This window comes from Siniperca chuatsi, linkage group LG12, assembly GCF_020085105.1.
Source record: "Siniperca chuatsi isolate FFG_IHB_CAS linkage group LG12, ASM2008510v1, whole genome shotgun sequence".
NCBI lineage: Eukaryota > Metazoa > Chordata > Actinopteri > Centrarchiformes > Sinipercidae > Siniperca > Siniperca chuatsi.
The window spans coordinates 21,854,829-21,878,530 of NC_058053.1; the positions used below are offsets into that span (position 1 = coordinate 21,854,829).

The 23,702-nt window shown below is 40.6% G+C and overlaps 1 protein-coding gene across 2 annotated transcripts; it reads right to left on the reverse strand.

The window, feature by feature from the left end:
* Window positions 1–375: 375 nt before the first annotated feature.
* trappc10 (trafficking protein particle complex subunit 10) lies at window positions 376–23,661 on the reverse strand. 2 transcript variants are annotated; one of them, XM_044215664.1, is made up of 23 exons: window positions 23,472–23,661; window positions 19,548–19,629; window positions 18,064–18,199; window positions 15,347–15,546; window positions 14,485–14,680; window positions 13,985–14,096; window positions 13,595–13,842; window positions 12,996–13,142; window positions 12,501–12,615; window positions 11,575–11,651; window positions 10,905–10,996; window positions 9,919–10,059; window positions 9,250–9,359; window positions 7,886–8,418; window positions 7,598–7,739; window positions 6,835–6,993; window positions 6,099–6,328; window positions 5,522–5,622; window positions 5,023–5,146; window positions 4,293–4,457; window positions 3,789–3,969; window positions 3,000–3,194; window positions 376–2,201 (listed from the first exon to the last, which is right to left on the reverse strand). In XM_044215664.1, exons 1-23 carry the CDS (start codon window positions 23,530–23,532, stop codon window positions 1,954–1,956), a joined length of 3,795 nt encoding a protein of 1,264 aa, XP_044071599.1. In that variant the 5' UTR covers window positions 23,533–23,661; the 3' UTR covers window positions 376–1,953. The 2 variants fall into 2 exon arrangements, with proteins under 2 accessions (XP_044071599.1, XP_044071598.1); XM_044215663.1 differs by having other exon boundaries at window positions 6,835–7,011.
* Between the last annotated feature and the right edge of the window lie 41 nt (window positions 23,662–23,702).

A 23,702-nucleotide genomic window follows, 5' to 3' on the forward strand; every position in this document is an offset into this window, starting at 1 on the left:
ACTACAGCATACAATAATATTTCAGACGATATTCTTCCAACTTTGTGACACCAGTTTGCGTTTGTCTCATTCTTCAACATGACAATGCCCCCGTTCACAAAGCCAGGTCCATAAAGAAATGGTTTTCCCAGTTTGGTGTGGAAGAACTTGACTGGCCTGCACAGAGCCCTGACCTCAACCCCATCCAGCACCTTTGGGGTGAACTGGAACACCGATGCCAATGCACCGACTAAAGCTCTTGAATCGGAGCAAATCCCTGCAGCCAGGTTCATAAATCTGTTGGAACGCCTGAAACCAGAAGAGTGGAGTCTGTTAAAGCAGCAGATTAATGCTCATGTTCAAGCTAACATGCTGTTATAAACACTATACATCAAGTCAGTTCCAATCATTTTTAATATAGTTGGCAATCAAAGATGATTTTGATTTGAATCATTATTTACAGATCAGTATGTACAGTGGTCAAAGAAGAGCAGGATGCTGTAGTTACACTCTGTGTGTGTGTGTGTGTGTGTGTGTGTGTGTGTGTGCCAGGGGGGGGCAGAAGTAGCTGACATTCATCTCTTTAAATAAATGAATGAATAAATCCAATAAACGACTTATTTCATCCATCAATTCAACACCTAACACCTAACGGTATGTGTGCATAGCTCAGACACGGATTTGGTGACGCACACACCCCACACACGCAGAATAAATATACACACACGATATATGATCAATCCACTGATAGGTAAGACAATAGAGAGACAATAATGTGCACTGGCTGATCCTTATTTAAAAGTCTCACCTGATCACACACGCTCGTACAGACACATACACATAGCCCCTCACACATTCACAGAACTACAGCTGAACGGATACACACAACACACACACACCGCTAGACTCAGCCTGAGCCTCTCACGTCATCAATGGTTTTATATTTGAGAATTTTGTGCTGATGTTTGCATTCGAGTCATAGAGAATATGTAACTGTTTTTGTTCAAATAAATAAAGTTTTTTAATAAATCTGACTACGTTTTTGAAGATATATCCATAATCACCAAATACTTTTCTTTCCTGCAGGCACAAAAACTATTCTATAAAACTGATATTTAGAATACAGTATATAGTATAGTAACATACATTTTCATCAATTTACCTCAGATGACTTTTTAATCAAAATTCTACTGTGGAGGGGAAGCAACATTTTTTTGGATGATCCAAAGCTTTATCTAAACAAAACCTCATTACAGAAAACAATTTATCAGGCTGATCCTAGAATGTGTAGTGTACTTCAACAGACACCAGAGGGACTATTTTTTTTAATCGGCAGGACAGAAGAGTCTGTGAGGATTATGGATATGTCTCCATAGATGCATTAAAGTCTGCCTGGTTTTGATTTCTGTAATATTTTTGATGAAAAAAGCAGCTTATTTTGGCAACTTGAATGTAAACATCAAGGCCGAAGTTTTAAATGTAAAAATAAGGACTACTTGAGAGGCACAGGAAGAGCACTTACAGCTGCACACACTCAGTCAAAGTTACAGTACTTGAGTAGTTGATCAAGGCGTACACACATCTAGGGCTTTGGTGCATCATGGGACAATCAGGACTGTGATTCTTCAGTTCGAAGGAGCACGACAGGCGCCGATCTGATTGATCAGTCCATATATATATATATATATATATATATTTCTAACTATAAATCCATCCAATGAGCTATGTACAAAGTATGGCAAAGAAAAATCTTTATTTAAATTGTATCAGCAGATGTCATTGGCTCTTCACTGCGTCTAGTCCGTAATGTCTCCAGTGATGTGAACGTTTCATGCTTAGGTGCGAGTCCATACCGGCAACCGGCAGCAGTCTACGACATGGACCCGATCTGCCCCAGAGCAAAAGCTCAGCAGAGTCCATCCGGGGCCTGGGTTCAGTTCTATAAGAAGGGGACGGGCAGTCTCGCCACCAGGGTCATGTAGCGTTGACCTCCATGATGTGGTCGTCAGTGGCGGGCAGCACCAGGACCTGCCGTGTGTGGCTGTGGTTGAACACCTGTCCGGGGCTGAAGGGCTCCAGACGCGGCATGGCCACGCCTTTCTGCTGCTGGTCGCCGCTGCCCACAGAGTGCACGCTGCCCCGGCTGCGGATGCTCGCTGTGTCCCCCTGGTCATCCAGCGTCTTGTCCAGCAGGGACAGGCTGTCGTTCTCCACGCAGCTGTCTGAGGATGGCAAGAAAACAAATTACTGAGCGTCCACAGGATGAGAAAGAAGATCAACAAGTCAGCAGGAGTCCATTTGTTATAATCAAAGAAAGATTCTGTTTTTTCTTGTTTTTACATTCTGGCCCATAAATTTATAGATTTGGCCATCATTCCTTTTGGTTATAATTACATTTTACTCATCAGTTTCATTGCTGAGATCTGGGGATGCATTGATGAACAGTCCAACAGATCACAGAACACAAGCTATCAGACGGGTTGTAAACAAACTTTTTTCTAATTCTACCAAATTTGTTGTAGCAGAAGATTTGTGTGGAAATGGCTTTACTAAATCACAATCTTCTCCTTTTCAGTGTTACTGAAAACATGATGCTGCTTTGTGACAGACCAGTGTGATTTCCACTCCATTTAAACTCAGTTTACCTATTGTATTCTGTTTGTTTACAAGTTGTCCAACAATAAATTTAAAGTTTGTCCTGAATGATAACTGGATGTTGCCAGACAGACAGTGGTTAATATGTTGTTTACCCAATATGTTGTTTACCCAATATCTAGCTGCCTTTTACTCTTTTAGGACATCTTAGTACAACTCCTCCTCAATGAGCAGCGTTCTCACAGCGTCTGAAAAACACTACCTGCTGCTGTTGGATCGCCAGCTGACAGTGATTCAATATCGTACCTTAAATGACATGTAAGTGGTTTTCCCTGCTTTTTCTGCTACATAACATTTCGGATGGCAGCAAATTCAAAAGGAGTTCATCTACTGTTTTCCAGGATATTAAAGTCTCCAGGTCTTACCAGGGTCTGGTTGAATGGCCACTGCTGCAGTGTGAGGCAGGTACTTCAGCACTTTGATCTTGGGGAAGGGCAGGTGTCCTGCAAACAGTGGCATCACCTCGATCTGCACCCTGTGGGTGGCGTCAGCTATCATAGGCATCGACACCATTCCTGAACTCTTCCCGCACACCGCCCAGTTACTGCTGCTGTCAGCCACTGACACGCACACACACACACACAGAAACATATGAGCTGAAGTCACAAAGAACAATAATGAAATAGGAACATACTTTCATACATACTTATACTCACACGTAACTATTAACTATTCAGTCTATTAAATGTCAGTTATAATGTTTGGCTTTTTAAATTTTATTTGTTTAAACAAGTAATCTATTATTAAAATAGTCGCTACAACATTTTATGTCGACTAATCAATGAATCAACAAACTAATTCAGCACTAATTTCATTTTGTCTCATATTGGTAAAGTATGTAGTTCTCGGAAAATTTCATTTTTGGAATAGTTATTTGAATATTTTACTGTTAAGAGTTGCAAATAATGATTATTGTTATTATGTTTTTATGTAATCATATAATCATTTAGTCTGTATCACAAATTACCAAAGCTTAAAGTGCTTGGCAACAAAAAAAAGTGTTTATTTACATTTGAAACGCTGTAAATATACATGTTATTGGATCAAAGACTGAATTTCTAATTCATTTTTCAGCGCTATTATAATCCCCATTCTCTACGCTTTTATTAATTTTGTTTTGAAAACCCAGACGAGAAGCCATTCTCCAGACATACCTTCATACATGAGTTTGGTGGTTTTGAGGCCATCAGTGTCAGTCTTGCTGTCCTCTCCCATTTCTCCCTCTGCAGGTTCAGTCAGTCGCGTTATACACACCTCCAGCCCACAGAGGAAACCGGAGCGGCAGTGCTGCTCACCAGCAGGAGGCGAGATCTCAGCTCTCACACTGTACAACGTCTGACAACATCGAACAGTGGGAAAGTCTCTCAAGTTATTGTTGTAGGAGTGCTCAAATAATCTAAAACTCGCAAAATAGTACAGTATATGCATGTTTTCATACATTAGCTTTATCGCACCATTTGTAACATTAACCAATTTGCATACTTCGCCTTCTCCTGCACAACATAATAGACAGTTGTCCCTTGCTTAAGACCTGTTTTATTTGCCTGTCCAGATGTTTCAAAAAGATCTAGATATTTGAGCTACTGACAACACAATTACAGCTTCACTTATCAAACTCTTAGAGCAAAGGAACAAAATAAATGTTGAAGTGGACTTACAGTGACTCTCTCGAGCTGGAACTGGTAGTGGAAGGGTTTGAAGGCAGAGATGTCTTGCTTGAGCGGAGAGAAGTTGGCAGAGAAAACACACTGGAGACAGGAGGGCAGGTCGTCCTTCCACCTCACCTCCCACAAGCAGAACACACTGTGCTTACTGCACAAAAGCTACACACACAAAAAAAACCCATACCAGACGTCAATATGAATTAATGGTTGATGTATTTTTGAAATGTATATTGACATATATGTATATTGTCAGCCAGTGTTCACACTCATGTGGATGAAGGCATCCTGATCAATTGGCCACTTAAAATTCTACTTCAAGCTCCCCCCGGATATCTGAGCTCCTCACCCTCTCCTTACAGCTCAGCCCTGCTAAGGAAACTTATTTTGGCTTATTTTTGCTTGTAAACACATTATTTCTGTCATTACCCAGAGTTCATGACCATAAATGAGGCTTGCAACTGGTAAATTGAGAGCTTCATCTTCAGGCTCAGTTCCCTCTTAAGGCTGAAACTAAGGAAAATAAATTTATATTTTCATATTTATCCTCATTAGTGTGAATATGACCTTAGAACCTATCTTTCAAACTTTTTATATTTCACAATAATTACCATAAGCATATATTTTTACAAACACTAAACCATTTTTCAAATGCTGGAAGCTATCTACTGATCCATCCTGTAGTCACTGACATTTGTTTAGTTTCTGTAGTTTTTTTTCTGCTCACCTGTTGTGTTTTAGTGTTGAGGGACTGTAGTTCCAGTGATGCATGCTGCTTCTCTGTCAGCTTCACTTCTGCCAGTGTGAAGTTCACATCTGACACATTCTGCACACACACCTGGATGTACTTCCTGTGGGGTCAGGTCAAAGGTCACAGGTCAGACGTATATGAGTAAGTTTGGGGGGGCGGGGGTGCACATGGCAAAGAATGCTATGTTAATATTAAATAAATAAACTATAGGTTCTTGTATTTTGAGGATTTTTTGTGAAAGAGCAAATTTCCCAAGGGTTCCCATGGATAAACATTGTTGGTTCAATAATACACAATACAAAATTGCACCATCTTGTGAACACGGTTAGATAATAATTTCAGTGGTGACATGTTTTAGTTTCCCTTTCATACTTTCTTAATTTTGATGAGATTACAACATTTAACTTCATATGTAAATGTGATTTTTTTTAAATTTGTGAAACATACAGGCATTTGTATGAGACTGGAGGCTCACCTGTTACCAGCAGAAAGCAGTGAGTGTTTGGTCTTGAAGGGGATGTAGAAGGTAAGGGAAAGCAGTGTGGAGTAGATCGACCACGGACAGTCGATAGACATCTGTGGACAGACACCAGCGAGAATTTACTATCAAATGTATCATGTGACAAAACATGCCTGTTACAATATCCTAAAGCCCTTCATCCAATGTCTTGTTTTGTCTGACCAACAGTTCCAAACCCAAAAATATTAAATTTACTATAATGTAAGACCAAGAAAAGCAGCAAATCCCCACTTTTGAGAAACTGGAAATATCAAATTTTTGGCATTTTTGCTTGAAAAATGACTAACAATTAATTGATTATTAAAAAAGTATTAACGATTAGTCGATCAACTAATCAATTAATCGTTTTAAATTTACAATTCCATCCATTGATAAAATATACTGTGTAGATACCGCCCTAGCCTTTAAATCGTAGTTGAACACATGAAGAGCTGCACCAACAGAAATGTGGCATGCCTCCATCACTATTTTCTCCACATAAGTTGTAACGCATCTCCCACTCTGAAAGTGTGTATTTGTTTGAGGGCCTCACCCTCTGGTCGATGGCGGTCATGGGCGTGTCTGGGTGACTGTAGCTGCGTGGTCGGTGGCGGACCTCCCCGTTGGTCAGCCTCTCATTTGCGGGCCGGTCAGACCCAGACGGGATGACACAGAGAACCTCTAGCTGGAACTCCAGAGTGTGGTAAGGAGGGGTGGGGGGCAGGCTGATGCTGGTCACCTTCTCAGACGACTGGATGGACAGGACGCTTTCACCTACCAACTCTGAACACATGAAGGGGACAGAAAAGGAAGCTGTGAGAACTTTAAAGCTGTATATTTGTCAGTGTGTTTATAGACACGCAAATATCTGGTTGTGGTCAGCTTTCTGCACTAACCTGTTTTTATGACCATTATGTACACAAGAAACATGGCCTGAGTCGGGTGATTAAGAGAAAACCAGTTAGCAAAGGTAGATTTATGCTGGAGAAACCAGATTTCTTGGCCATGTAGATGTGTACCCAGATTTCAAACATGGTTTTTACATGTGGTCATGTGTACAACAAAGACTTCAGATGGGGAAAGAATGATATCACAGAGATGGATTGTCAGGAAAGATAACTACACTATACTAAAATAATTAGAGAAAAATTTAATTCAAGTTCAACTAAACCCAAAACTGAAATAAGTAATTCTACTAAGTGTCAAAGATAATCCCTTAAAATATTTGAATCCTCTTTACTTAAATGTAATTGGTGGATTCAAATAAAGCCTTTAAAATGTGTACCGACCTGCAGCAGGGTTGGTGATGCGGGCGGTGCAGCTGGTGGAGGGCAGGATGGGCATGGTGTCTGTGTTGCTGAGCTGCAGAGCATCTCCTTTCTTCACAGCGTAGTGACCCGTCAACAGAGTGAACTTCACCATCTGAGGCAGCCCGGCCAACAGTGGCTCTGAAAACACAAACACAACTACAGTGAGCAACGCCCCCACACACACACACACACACACACACACACACACACACACACACACACACACACACTGTAATGTGGTTTATATATAATCATAAACGTGATTTGGAGGTAATCAGAGCAGTAGAAACACGTCTGATGCAAGCTGCATCTCAGGTGAAACTTCAACATGATTTGTATCATTTTATGATATTTTTACTAATCAGTAGATAAAATACTGAACTTCCTGAACTACCTCCAACACAAAACTTCATGCATGATGAAGAAAGTAGGAACTGCAGTCACAATGTTTTTAATTCTCCTTATTCAAAAAACAGAATCAAAAATGCACGTTGGTTTGTTCAATAAGAGAAATCTGTGAGTGCAGCTTCTACTGTAAGCACTGAAAGTGATTTATAACAGCACATTTTTAGAATGTCTGATTGTCAGGAGAAATCAATGTGTTTGAGTAAAAACATGTAATTTTAGTGTTTCATGAAATGAACTTCATGATGAACAAGTAAACAAACTTGAAAATTGCAACCAATACCACAACCTCAGATTTTAAGCATTTATGTCGGCCATCATATAAAAGAATTCAGACCTGAGAGAGGCTCCACGGTGAGTTGGGGCTCCTGAGAATAGACTTCATACTGAACCGATGGGTAGATGTGAGGCAGTACAAACTGCACCTGACCCACCGTGGCATATAGCTGACGCAATGTGTAAGTACCTGGTTGCCCACTCTACAGAGAAGGACAGAGAAAAGACAAAAGCAAAAGTAAGAAAATATGAGGCAAGGTTCATGAAACAGATCAGCAAAGGCTGACAGAGCAGGAGAGTGAAAAACATGCAATCAGCAGATATAAGGCAAAAGCAAAGTGTCTCTTACTGGTGCTGTGAACACGATGCTGTTGTTCCCGGGCTCTAACGTTACATCCTGCACTTTCAGCATCTGTGCTCCTTCCTTCATGGCAACAACTGGAGGGCTGAAACAGTTGGGCGTGTCCGGCGGCGAGTTGCTGTCATGACGACGCATGACCAGATGAGTGTTTTTACACACCACTCCTGTAGAGTTGAGAGAATTGTCCGAAGGACTCCTGTCCTGAATCTCATCTAGCTCTAAAGCGGGACCAGCACCTGAGGAGGAGGGGGGACCCGCTGACGAGTTACCTTGGTTAAACTCTACTGTCCCTGGGTTTGTTTGTCTCTGAGCTCCCTTAGACCTTCCATTAGTCCCTCCACGCTCTAGGTCAAAGTGAATGCTAGCAGATAGTTGCTGTATGCGCACTGACACAGGCATCAAACACCGCAGAGTGAGCTCCACTTGCAGGACAGCTCCAGAGTGCACCGAGGCAGTGGCTGGACGGAACTGTAGCCGTGTGAGTTGCGAAAAAACACCCATGCTGAGAGTCACTTTGTGAGCTGTGGAGGAAGAAAATAAAATGTGGTGTTAATGAAGTATGGATTTTTGCAGTTTATGACTACAAGAAAAAGACTAGGTCGAAAACTAGTATATGACTGGACCGTGTATGATCAATGTGCTCCTGAGGACGAAATTGAGGACTGTCAACGCCTCGCTGTAAAAGCCTCCTGAGGATGTAATTTAGGAGGTGTGAACAGTCCTAAACTGCCAATGGGGAAACTCCAACACTCAACCGACCAATGGTGTAACTTCATCACTCACTCACTCAGTAAGTCGGGGACTGACTTTCGCATTTATAGGGCTGGCCCCAATTTGCTGCAGTCCAGCCAAAAATACTGTGGATGTTTACAGCAAAGGAATGAGTATGGAAGTGATAATGCACAATGAGGTATGCTGATATAAGAAAACAATGGACATGGTTGGATCAAAGAACACTACAACACAAAGTGGAGTGTCATTTTCCTCCACCAATTCTAATATTGAGACACCTTGAAGTAGATAATCACTTATGTGATGACAAAAGACCAGCCAACTATTGATCAATTGTTTGGCTATGTAGCTTCTTATGCAATGTGTGCACTGCAGAATGAAAGTTGAGACCCTTCCTACTGAGGTTGTCTAAAAGCATTGCGGGAAATCTCAGACATCGTCAGCTGAAGAAGAAAAAGAGGTGGTAGATTGAAGCAAAAGGCACACACGATAAACTTAATGACCCCTAGAAAGCACTGAACATCACAGACTGATGATATAGAACAGAGTATATAAAATGTTTTTTCCCCTTTAGTTGTTGTAAAGGTAAACTTGTACCAGTAATGAACATGATCACTTACACTGATCTCCAGAGTTGCTGGCAAAGGTCAGAATTTCTTGACAAAAGTGCTTCCTCTCCTCTGTGGTCAGATTCACATCACCAGCCAACAAGGCACTGGTTTGCAGGTAGCTGCAGAGGGTTGTAAAGGAAACCAAACACTACAGTGCAATGGTGCAAGAATAGCACAAGATTTTGTATCACCAATGGGCCAGCCTACTTAAATCCTGACTGAAAAGAGAGCACGATAAAACTGGACCAACTCAAAGCTGATTACTGTATTTCTTCTCTTATGTACAGCACTACAAGCCTTGACTATTTGAACAACTTTAAATGCCACAAAATCATTTTAAAATGTAATTACTTTAATAATTCCCTTAGATTGATGCAATGGTTTCTATTACAATTAGGTAATAAAACTACTTTATTTTTATGAAGTTCTGAAGTTCTGAATTGAAAATAAAAATATATATAGGGTGTGCAATCATACAATGGATTTTTATCTGAATCTTTCAGTACCACAAAGATCTACTTGTATTGCAAAGTGTGCAATTCTTTATCAAACAGCGCCTTAACCATCCCATATCCTTTTTTGTATTAAAAAGAAAAGGCACACAGGACCATTTTGTAAGAGGTTATTTGCTTTTACAGTTTTCTCTTGGCACTACTGGTTGGTGATTTTGAAGGATACTCTTCAGTTCTGCCCAGCAGCTTCTGACACTCAGCAATCTGTTTTCTGGTGTGAGTGACTGGGAGGCTCCATCCCTCTGATACGTATGACTTCAAAGCTTCTTGTAAGAAGGTTTCTGCCCGCTCAGGATCGCCCTTCCTCCTAATAAGCACACACAAACACATCACCTTGTTTTTCATATCTACAGAAACAGAGAATACTGACAGAATGTGTCTACAAATCTTTTAAATGCTACTTAAAAACTCTAATTTAAAGACTAAAGTAAAGGCAGATAGAGATTACAGATAGTGATAATTGTTGAAATGTATTTTTTCTATATCATTCATATATGTATGGAACTGTACTGTCAATTAGCATAAAGACATCTTTAACTTTTGTAAAAGGTATTATTTGGCAAATCAAAATATATTTAAAAGCTCATGTCTACTGTGAATGCAGAATAATGAACTATCCATCTGCTATTGGCTGGAGTAAAAAGTACAATATTTCTCTCAGACATGTAGTGGAGTAAAAGTACAGTACACCAGTAAATGTACTTGATACGTGATGTTATGATCGGTATTTAAAGAGTGACATCACGTATCAAATATCGGCCAATAGCAGAGGCCCAGTTCACTTTGTTTCCTTCACCATAAGTACTGTATGTCTAAACACATCAAGAAGAAACCTGTCACTGCATGATGAGTTAGACTCTAATAAATAAATGTGTCTGAAATGTTAATTCAACTGCACTTTTATGGCTTCACATTTACTTCAAAACCCTGTCACTCCCATCATACCACATTAGTGTTTTAATTTATTCTGCCTGATTAGCCCTTTCCTCGGGAGTGTGTGGGTGTTTACAAGCAGTGACTGATTGACAGTTCTGGAAAAGAGGCCTAATCAGCCAGAATAACTGAAAATCGCAGTGTGGATGTGCAGGACCTATAAGGCAATTTTGAGACAAACCGGATGTGTAAGCCAATTGAACTAGCAGGTTTCCTTACATGTAGAATTCAGCCAGGCTCTTTCCCACCAGTCTGGCAGACCTCAGCCGGCCGATGGCCCTGTACATCTCCATAGCAGCATGAGAGAGTTCCTGATGCAAGAAGTGGCCAACAAGGTGGTGGGGGAGGAAGAGAGGAGAAAGATAAACTGAACTGTTTCCACTGGAGGTTTCCGGGAGATTACATCAATAGATTTAAAAATTTGGACAGGAATTCAGAGAATGTGTGTTAAAGGAGCAGTGTGTAGGATTTAGTGGCACCTAATGGTGAGGTTGCAGATTGCAACCAACTGAATTCGCCTCACCCTCCCCTTCCAAGCATGTAGGAGAACCTACGGTGGCTGCGAAACTCGCAAAAACGCAAAAGGCCCTCTCTAGAGCCAGTGTTTGGTTTGTCCATTCTGGGCTACTGTAGAATCATGGCGGTGTAACATGGCGCCTTTGTGGAAGAGGACCTGCTCCCTCTGTAGATATAAAGGGCTCATTCGAAGGTTAACGATTCTTATTTTCAGGTGATCATACACTAATGAAAATATACTTAAGATTATTATATTCAATTTCTGCCATATTCTGCCAATAGATCCCCCTAAATCTTACACACTGGACCTTTAACTTCCTGCTTTGCCAACTTCTGAAACATAACACCAAGCTGTGGCAAGAAATTAACTTACAAGATAGTGCCTTTCAAAAGCTTCCACAGACGACAAGGCTTCTTTCAGTTTTTTGTAAGGGCTCTGCAAACTGTTGACTGTGGAGGAAAACAAAGGAAAATTAAAACAAGAGACAGACAGTTATTTATTGTCTTTCAAATAGAAGTCAATCTTCTTAATTACACCTTAATCAACAATAGTTGCTAAACAAGCTTCCACTTCTTTCAGTGAAAAGGAAATCCTAATCCTAAAGGCACTGACACACCAACCTGACTTAAAAGAACTTGTGCCAACATAGACATTGCTTTATGTCTGCTGTTAAAAGCTGCACTTGAACACACTACAGACTACAGCTGGACCGAAATGCACAAAACAAAAAACATTGCGGAGAAACAAGCACAAAACAAACCGACTACAGGGCAATAATGATACTTTTAATCTTAATAAAAAGTGTTTGGAGTACAAATTGGAGTACAAATTGAGAATATACAGTATATGTGGATATTTGCTGGAGTTTTCAGCCAATTGTCGTTTGCTTATGGAAGAAAATAAGAAAAGGTAAGAAGAAACTGCACTAAATGGGTGAAATCACAGATCACTCAGGCTGAAAAGCAAGCCAGACATCAAGTAAGTCCTGAATCAGCTGAATCGCTGCTGCTGAGGGCCGATCAGAGCCGAGAAGGGTCAGCAGCGCCGGACACATTGCAAAAGCTACAGGCAATAGACGACCACACACGGCTCAAACATGCCACGTTAGCTCGGTGTGTCAGGGCCCTAAATCACAATCCAAGTGTTGATACGGTATCATCAATGGGAAGGGGGATGGGGTTGGGATTTTGAGAATACCAGAAAACTTGCAATTAGGTTCTCATTATCACCCAGCAGGACTTAAAAATGTTTTCAAACATTACACTTGTTTCATTTAACAGCAGAGTCTGAAAACTCACCAGTCTCAGGCCTCTCATCCCCCAGTCCAGCCAGCAGATCCACAGTCCTGTTCAGGTCCTCAGATGTGGGTCCCTTCTCTGACACCAGGCCACAGAGTTCCCCCAGGGACTTCAGCTGGAGAAGGCAAACAGGAAAAAAGAATAAAGAATTTAATTTGAAAACACTTTCCTTATTTGGAGAAAACTATTTTTAACCAGATATTTACCAGATTTCCTAGTGCTCTAATTTGAACAAAACTGACCAAATATGGACAGACACATGATTTTAGTGCAACAATGCACAGTAGAAAATTACGTACGAATTATATGTTATTAATAGTTTTAACAGCTTGATGGAGACAGATAATGGGTGAAGACAACAACCCTCAAAAATGTTAAAAACTTGTAGTGAGAGCTTCCTTCCATCAACGTCTGTTTCAAATGAACCTGGTATCATGACACATGGTTACACAAGTGATCAAAGCCAAAGCTACATGATTCAGTATTTTTTGTTACCTTGTCAGTCGCGTAAGCCCACAGCCCGACAGTATGGGAGCAGTTTGCAGCTAACTGGGCCTGATCACAACAGCCCTCGATCCTGTGCAGAACCTCCAAGCAGCTGAGAAACACCCAGCAGTCAAGCGCCCCCTCCAGCACTGACACCTGATCAACAACAGCAACAACACACAGGATTATGATGAGTGACACATTCAGTTCAGTACGTTTAGGTTTTCAATGTAGGTTTGTTGTCCATCCAGCACAGTATGGATAACGATAATTCCTAATCATTTAAGTAACCACTCACCTCTCATCTAGTAAGGTCTAAACATTCCACAGATGAACACTTTATTCATGTTGCCAAAGAGATTAATGTAGTTTGATTTAGGATGTAGAGCAGTCCAAATTTCAATCCAAACATTACCCATTTTCATTTTTCGTTTTCTATAATTGGCTACACAGGAAAATGTACTGTTTTCTGTGAGTAAGATTATGTTTGTTAAAGCCAGAGTTTGAAGAGCTTACATTTGGTGTTACATGGTATTAAGCTTGTATAAAGTACATGTTGATTAAAGTATGAGCTACATGAAAAAATGGCCCTGTAGGAGTCGGTTTACCTCTAGCAGGCGTAGCTCCTGGACACAGTTGTGCAGCAGCTCCAGGGCTCTCTGGGTAACCTCCCAGGGCCTCAGGAGGAAGATGAGTAAGGTGCACTGGCGGGAGAACAGGTAGCTCCTCAGATCTAATAGGCTGGCCTCCCCACGCTGGATCCCATCCCTCTTCTCCATGTCAATGGGCCGCCGAAGCAGCAAGCCGCTCCAGCTGCGCACTGGGGCGCAGAATGAGCCGAGCCAGTTAGCTGTATCTGTGGACGGAAACAAACAAGTCAGACCAAAACCAAAGCTAGAATAGGCCTTTTATCCTGGAAACAGAAAATAATCATGTTTATTTACTTGAGAGGACTGCCATAATGAAACCAACCATAGTACTGGGTGGTGGTTGCTTACCTCCAGCTCCAAAGTTTAGGACATATTGGGTAAAAAGAGCATCTAGTTCATCATACTGGACCAAGGCATCTTCAAATTGCTGCAGCATCTCAAAAACAAAGGCCAGCTCCTCCTGCACAATCACACACACACACACACACACACTCACATGTGAGACACATCTGAACACTTACGCACCGTAGTACACAACTGCAAACAAGGCAGAGTTAGAGGACGGCATCAACACCACCAACATAGAGTCCCTCTACATCAAAGTGGTGAATTTGTTCTCAACTGAAAGCCTCACTGTGTATTCTGAGGTTGGTTAAATGCAATTATCTGTATTTAAAGATACAGAAACAGTAAATATAAAATCTGTAGTTTAAGTGAAGGGGTGTGCATGTTTTTATGCCCTTTCAGTCCAGTCAGTTTCAGTCATGACACAACCTCTACTTCTCTTTATTTGCAGGCAATCCAGTCACAAAATCAAAAGTCCACATGCCTGTTATTTTTCTAGGTACCTGGACCATGAAGTATTCACAGAAGCTCCAGCCAGGCTGGGTGCGTTTCTCTCGGAGCGTACGCATGTCGTCTTCAAAGCGGCCCAGGTTCTTGGTGAAGGACATGAGGAGGAGAGTTCGCAGCTTCAGCAGCAAGGAATTCCAGGATTCCTGAGACCGAGACGAGTCCTTCAGAGGATCTGACAGCACCACACACCTGCGTCAAAAAGCAATGACCTTCATATACTCAGGGAATGTTGAATCAACGTGGTTTCTTATATGTTGCCAGCTGTGAGAACATATAAAAAGGGCAGCAATAAATGATTCTTAATTTTCGGTTAATGTTGCAAATATTTTTTAATGTAACTGCTTTATTATTTAGTCTCTGAAGAGCATGAAAATGTTCACATTTGAGAAGCTGAAACCAGAGAATATCTGGTGTTTTTGTTTGAAAAATTAAAAGATTATTAAAAATTGTTGTCAAATAATTTTATGTCAGTCAACTAACCGTTTCAACACTACATATAATCACATTTCACGTCATCCTGTATAGGAGCGCAACAATCGTCTTCATCAATCATCGGTTACTGTAGCAACAGGAGGAACTAGAGATTGAGAATGTCTTGTGAAGAAAGTCAGTGTGTTAAGACAGTGTAGTCCCTCATTCGTCCAGGAGTGTTCTATCGTAGAAAAGGTTTCAGTCGTAGTCATCTGGACACAATTGAGAATGACTTCCGGATGGGAGCCGAAACGTCTTGATTCTGAAAACAGTGTCCAGATGACTACGACTGAAACCTTTTCTACGTCAGTGTGTTAACCTATTCTCATCGTCTTCTGCCAATTTCACCTAAATCAACTTGCTTATAGGGAGGAGTGTCCTCACCTGTCATTCTGCTTGTTGCAAAAATCGCTGCGGATCTTGTCCACGATGGATGCCCGAGGCAGGATGTTGGGCTTGTTCTTCTTCTTAGTATCGTTGGTCTCCACAACGATGATGACCCAGTCTGCTGAGCCATGAGTCCGCAAACTGTTCTGCCAGCGCATCATGTCCTCCTTCACTGAGCTCTTATACACCTCTGTGTCCTGCAATAAAGTAAAATGCATTTATTATTCAGGCAAAATAATCACTCTTTACAGCGAGAGGTTGGCAAAAATGATCCTCTCGCTCTGCTTGCTTCATGTTAAAACATGAAAATTATACAAATTAAGGAATAGTGCATGTAAAACTATTGTTGATACTGAAGCATTTATTTAACCGTGCCACTGAAGGCTTGGATTGATTTTTGTACAACTTATAGTTTGTTGAAGGCTGTACACACTCATGGAAACTGCACACAGGTGTTCAGCTGATCAGCTCTGTCTGACTGTCCTCTCAATGGACCACCCAACCAAACTTGACAAGGGTGCCAATGTCTCCCACAGTCAGCTGATTGTGGAAGCTTACTTACTTGGTTGCTGCAGTTTGTGTTCACAAGTTAAACAGGCCGGTGCAAAAGCTGCACGTAAACAGAGTTTTATTTTAGCAGTAAAATAATTGCCTAATTTACATACAAATACAGATGTGACTAGTTGGTGCACTGTGGTTTTATAGCCTGTCCAGGTCACAGCTCACTGTTGACTGAGTTCACTGAACTTTGTCTACCACGCAGCCCACCTGTCCTCAGCACCTGCGATACCGTCATGCTGTGTGCATAGGATTTGTGGCTCCTTATGCTCCGGCTGCTTATACTGTCAAGACTGTGTGAGCACGCACAGACTGTGTTTGACTGATATCTCCCTGAATCTCCATTTAGCTTTGTTACACCTCTTCCAGCAGGACAGCCTGTAGCTTTTAACATCCCACAGTTTACCTCTTTATTTACACCCTCCCCCTTTAAAAAGGAGTACATTCTGCGGCGACCGTGACATCATGGTTTGTGAAACTGTGTAGTGAAGTGCTAGTGAGGAAGGCCTGGTCAGGGAAACTGGTCAAAATACAACCTGCACCAGGGGCAGGGGAAGTATGTGTCTCTGTTTCTTTGTGTTTTACATTTTAAACCTTGCAAAACAAGACATTTGACAATTAAAACTAATGAATCTGTTACTATTACTTCCTTTTCAGATAGTTGTTTATCAGGGATGTGGTGATTCACTCTCTGACACAGTCTCAACTAAAATTGAACGGTGCAAATTTCACAAAGGTAGTCTTTATTGCAGGTCTATTGTATTGAATTGTAATACTGTACAGGTGTTAATGTTACTGTGTCCATATTGCATACACATACCAGCTCACTACTCCCACACTAGAGGCATAGTCCTTGGGAAATGTCATGAGTCACGAGCTGATGACAGCACTTCCTTAAACTAAACAGCTGCTCAGTCAGCAGCAGCAGGTTCCTGCTTCCCTTCTTGTTTTTCTCCCGTCTGCTATCCCTAAGCAGTCTTGCAAAGTAGATGTTAAATTCAGTTTAGGCTGGTGACTGCAGGCTCCTTAAAGTGCATCAAGTAAGGCCATGTGTGCATTAATGCAGATACATTTGAAAACGTATTATTTTCTCCTTTCATCCACACGAGGATGATCTTTTTCACTCTGCAAAACTGAGCTCTTAAAAACATGTCAGAACTTAAATACATTTGAAAATGCTATTTTCAGAGTGTTGTGTGGACAGGGAAAATAAAGCTTTTCAAAAACACTGACGTGTGCCTGTAAACCTCGACACACATGGAGTTATGACACAATGATCTTAACTCCGTGAACTTGCATCTCTTATTTATCTCACAATATGAGTTTGCGTATCTTGCATACAGAGCTGTCTGTGACCTATTTTTGCCCAGATAGGATGCCTATAAGCACTAATCTATTCTTAGAGGGTAGACAAGCAGACATTGCCGATCGTCTAGAACACACTGAATAAACAAACTTCACCAAGATTCTGCTCTTGTGACTTACTGGACAGAAAAGTCAGGTAGCAGCAACATTAAAAAGCAGACTTTGTGTCGCCACCACTCTCTGTGGTCAATGTGTACGTAAACACAACTGATCAGACAATAAAAGTGTTCTCATTGATGTGTCTTTATATTTATGTTGTCAGACAGCTTCATGATAATGACAATAAAGCAGCAGTTTAATCCAATGTCTCACTGCAGCAGTATATTTGTCATGAGTCTTATTTAACAGAAAGCTATTAAAACCACAAGTCAAATCATTATTCGTGCAACAAACACAGAAAATTATCACATCATCTACACTGTGTGTTCAACTATACTGAAACACAAAAACAGGGTTCACAGATAATCATTTCATTATAGATCTTTTAACCAACTTGAGGACCCCAAAGATAGACTAGGGTTGTCAACACAATAACACTTGAGTCTTGCCAGCGTTTTTTTAATAAAACAGTCCTTTGTTGTCCCACTGGAACAAGACGTTTGTCTTTGGGAGAGCTATGAGTTGCAAAATTTTAAAACAAGCCTCCCTTGTATTGTAACAATCTGATAATGCACAGTGCAATAATTAATGTTTCCCAGTTTTGTTAATTAAATTACTGAGTGACTGCATGATTGAGGTTGTTGTGCAAAGTGTGTGCATGTGTGTGTGTGTGTGTGTGTTAAGCTACTCACACAGCAGTCAGTCCAGTAAATGTGGAGGAAGGGGAAGGTGAGAAGTGCCTTGTTGCCCTCCTTGGGGAGGAGCTCCTCTTTAAACTGGACAAAATTAGCTTCAAGGTGGATCATTTTTGGTGCACGGCCGTATGTCCTGCACAAAAGAGAAAGCAGAATTATATGGTTTACAATGAATATTATTTTCATTATCCCATGACAAAATATGCCTATTTTACTATATTAAATCTATGGAATACCTATGCCTGAATTTTTCAAATAGATTTAAGCTCCACATCCTTCCCTTTGAAGGGTAACTTGGGTATTTTTCAACCTGGACCCTATTTTACCACGTTTTTGTGTCTAAGTAACTAAGTGGGACAACAATTTTTGAAATTGGTCCAGTATTGAGCGAGATGGCTGCAGCCGCGAAACCGGTTGTAATGTAATCATCTGGGGCAATTGTGCACCATAAATTTACATCCAATAAACGTGCTTGTTTTTCAGATTGTTATTATAAGTGTCTGACAACATTATGGAAATGATCCTTACAGAGATAGACCTTTTTGTTAAAGAGTAAGCTCCGTTTTGTTTAACCAGAAACAGCCGTATATCGCTCTCCTCAAAGCCACCAGACTCCATTGACAAATAAAGTAATTTTACCTCCACACCACAGAACACAGGTGACAAACAGTGTACAGATAAATTTGGCCTGGTCATGGTCAATAATCTCTTTCTAAACACATCAAAACACAAGTATGTCACATATCAAAACTCTGATACTCATCTCTGATTTCCTTCATCGGCTCATTCAAATTTCTTGGCACTAATAAGTAATAACATTAAATGGAATATTGATACAGGCATCATATAAAAAGCCCAACAAACACTTCCGATGTCACCTCATAAAATTCAAGGTGAGACAATCATAGAAAGTATTCTTACATCATACACAGAAGTATATTACAGCAGTCTGGATTGTCAGACCTGCATTAAACTCCAACATCAAGAAGTCATCCAAAATCACCAGCATCCCATCCAATCGTTAAATGTCTCTATCAGAAAGCGAAGAGGATAGTAAAGGCAGTGAGGCACATAATCTCTGGCCCTGCACACCCAGTAAGTACATCATGATCTCTTGCCCAGCACCACTAATTCAAACTGTAACAGTTAATGAACAGTTTTAAATCTATGTACATCCGGCACACACTGCTTCCTATGTGCTTCTTGTCTTTTACTGTAAAATTTTCATGCATGTTTTGTGGTTATTATTGTGGCAATGTAAGAAATAAAAAATGCATGGTGTGATGATATTAAATGTTGCACCACCTGTACCGAAAGCATACCCAGTGACATTAAGGGGAGTGGACAAATATTCAAGAGCAGCCCATCAACTACATCCGCCAAAATGACCATAGACCTCTCTGACACAGTAGCAACAAAAATTGAAAATTAAACTGAATTACTATGTTTTTCCATCATGCATTCACCAGGGCAGTACTCACCTCCTCCACTCCATTGGCTCCCTGGGAAGTTGTTGGGCCAATGAGGTATAGAGAGAAGTAAACAAGCTCTGGTCTCCCGCACCTGTGATGAAAGGGGCAGGACAAAGAGCATTTACAATTAGGTCAGAAATGAAGCATTCAAATAGCTCCTACTCATTCTGTTCATTCAGGTCCTCATAAAAATAACAGGGCAAAAGATACATTCTCTGATTTTGTTATAGTGCCCCAAATTCTTCCCATTTTATGACTCAAAGGTTCAGTGTAAAGGGCATGGAGGATATTTTGGGGAAAATTAAGTCACACATAACGGTACAAAGTGAAAAGGGTACAAGCTACTAAGAATACTTAAAATGAAAAATATGACTGACTGAAAAAAATAAGAAAATTTAAGAACAAAATGCAGATTTTAAGCAAACATCAGAATTCTTGTTTTTGCTCTCCTCACACTCAACCATTGTACTGATGTTAAGTTACAAAACAACAGTGAGCCTGGAAGAAATTATGGGGTTGTGTGACATTACTGGGGAAAAACTGTATCAGAAAGTATATCTATTTAGCAGCCTTCTCACAGATAAACACATCCAGCAAACACTGTGAGGCTGTGATGTGATTTTCATTTTTGAGAATGTAGTAAAGGATGTTTTTGGTTTTGCCAGGACAGTCTGATTTGCTGCACTCTTTTCTCAAAGCCCAGAGTCCATCAGACCTTGGAGGGGTCAACATCCTGTAGTGAGCGCTCTGCCTTTTCATCTGCTCTCTGTTGTTTAACAGCCCTGTGGATCTACACGATGTACTTCCTTGAACAAGTAAACTTGTTTTACCACTGTTCTACATCAGGGTTTTGCAACATAAATCTCTTTCCAAAACAGAAAGATACTTTTCCTCTCAAACTTTGTGGAAATGTCTACTTCTCTTTTGGATGTCTTGGTAACTTTACTTGTTTGTCATTGAAACTGTCATTTCTGTCTTTTCAGCAGACTGACTGGTAAATGCCTGCTTCCAAAAAACTTTGGACATTAGCTCTGTATTGCAATTGATTCATATGTCAGTGTCATGCTTTCTACAGTTATTATGCTTTCATAATTTTCATGTTGAAAATGTGTGGCTAAACTGACAAAGTAGCTTTCTGCACAGCTGTTTAAAACCATCGAGAACAGAAAATAGCGACACATATGTGTGATGTGATATATCTCGACATCTGTGATGTATCATATCAATCTATCTTTTTTAAGAAGCAGAACTCAAACTTATGCTGTATGATTTATTCATTGCATTACGAAGAGCTTTCAGTTTCAGAGTGAAGACAGCTCAAGTCATGACATTTACATCCACATGTTTGTCCCAGAGGGCTTTACAATCTGCACAACATGCAACACCCTCTATCCTTAGACTCTTTTTCATCATTATGTAATCTCTACATATAGTATATACCTAAGTGAACACAGTCTGTGCCATTTTAACACACACACACACACACACACACACACACAGCAACAGCTATAAAAAGGCTCAACTGCCAGAAAGCAGAAAAGATCAGGGACACAACAAAACGTTTGTCACCCCTAATGGCCAGGACTTTCATTCAAATACAGTATATTCTCATTTGGTTAACAGCACAAAGTCATTACTTTAACAAAATATGTCTATCGTTGACAATGCAATTACAAAAACGCAACAACAGTGCAAAGTATTGCAAAATCCTATTAGAAAAGACCACCATAACTTGCTGCTCACACCTCACCTGTGCTTTTAAGGAAAAGTCTGCCCCTCAGATCATCTTATACTGCTCAATATGGAGAGCAGTCATTACGTATTGCAACAATTTTGTTGTGGCACTGCACTCAAGCACATTGCATTTTAAAATGAAATTGTGACTATGAGATTAAGGTGCTGACGTTCATCTTTACTGGTAGAGTCCCCAGTCCAGCTCAACAATAAAGTGACTTCAATTTCACAGCCGGTGCCCCATTTCAGAAATGCTCAAATTGTTATTCATGGCAGCTGTGTGCATTCTGATAAAACTGAGGTACTTGTTCAAGCTACACTGGAACTGGGCCACATCCAATGAACCTCGTAAAAAGCCCTTTTTATAAATACCCCCCCAAAGGTAAACAGGACTACTAGTCCCACACTGTTCACCCAATGTTAAGGTAAACACCCTTAAACATCCTGTAAGACTAACATCAGCTCTTAAACCTCATTGTGAGCTCTATTTGAATCCAGCGTGCTGGAGTTGGTCCAACACATTTCCCTATGCTGACACTTTGACTGCAATGTAAATCAATTAGCCTGGCTATCCACTGTTTAACACCTGGACAGATACAAAACATTACTGGATGTGGAGTTTTGCTGTGTGGCATATAACATCACTATTGCATCATATGCTATAAGTCAAAAGAACAAAAAGTAACATAATATGAAATGGTCCCTCTTATAGTTCATGGCTGCCAGCAAACACTGTCATTTGGTGGTCTTTTCAATTTGGCATGAACCAGTATGGTTTGGTGTTCTGATCTGAAACTGAAAGCTGAATGCCATTGTTAAAATGCGGCAGTATACACATTTAGTTAATGCATCGGTGTGCATTAGTTGTTGTCATTAATCTTTCCAAGTTCTTAAAGCTCCGGAATAAAACTGGACTTTGAATGTTCACAAAGGCTATCAAAAACTGCTATCAGATACAACCCTGCAAAGTAAACACTAATATAATCCCTGTGACCATGTGAGTCAATCTTACACACAGGGTCAAATAATAATAAAACTACAACACTGATCATCTTGCTGGGGACACCAGTAAATGCAGAAGTTGTACACTCATAACTCAGATGCACTCTTTTTATTAATAAATCTATAAATCAATGTTTAGGTGTAGTGTATAGTCTGCAGGTGATTTAAATCAATGATCTCACAGTGCAATCATAAACATGCAGAGAGAGTGTAAAGAGAAGTCATTCATACATTTGTAACCCCCCCTCACAGAACTCAGGTGTTTCCCTGCATCCAACTTGAGCCACTGGCGACTTGTGAACCTAACAATAAATACCAAACAAATCTTACTTCATGTCCATAATCTTAAAGACTCTTCTGCCCTATAAATGCAGATGATGTACCCTATAAATCGCTAATGACGGTTATACAATTTGCAATTAATTATGTTGCTTATTTCTGAATCTACTCATCAATGCAAAAGTCACAAATGTAACAAGATTATTTCAGAGGAATACACCTGAGTTAGGACACCTGATACCCCTCAGGAAATCCAGGTACTCCCTGGATCCCAGTTGGGTCAACCTGTGACTTAGATTTTTAATCCACCAACAGATCCCACTGGTCAACTGTTCACACCTATGATTTCCTTTCATATTCCGACTCCCCAGTGCATACTCCTGTACTGGGGCACCTTCCGACCACTCTGTCCTAAAACCGGCACCCACTACCAGAGTCGGCTCCTAAAATAACCCCTTCAAGAAAGCTTCCATACGACTCCAAGCGACTTATGAATGGCAAACTGACACCGACGCCCAAACATCATGTGGCGACTGCTGTCTGAGCTGCTAACACAAGGAACTGTGGCTGTCCAGCAGGGAACAAGGTGATATCCTTCCCAAAACTGCAGCAACTAGCCGTGACGTTATTTGGTTAGCTAGGCCTGTTAATTAATGTAGCTACTAGCTAGCTGAGAGAGATACCGTTTTCCATGTGAACATTGAGCACAGACAGCGGTGTAGTATATAAGTATGAAAATATTATAGCCTTGACAAGTAGAAATTAAGCCACCAATCGCCACACACACGCAGCGTCTCTAAGTTGGTTAATATAGGTACCAGCTAGCCTAGCTAAAACAAGCTAATGAATATAGCTAGCTGGCTAACTGTCAAGACCAGAAAAAATAAGACTGAACGTCTCCTTTTAATAAACACTCACATGTCACAATCGGCTTGTTTTCCATTGTGTAGATGATCGGCTTTTCCTCTAGACACTCCATCTGTGTTAGCGGTAGTACTCCATGAAAATGACATACAAACAGAGCTTTATTATTAGTAAATGCTTATGTATGCAGTTGTGTTGAATCGATGGGGCCTGGTCCTGTCCCCACTGCACTTCCGGGAAGTGCGTAAACTGTGCGTCATTAAAGGGCAGACCTGTGCTTTTTTA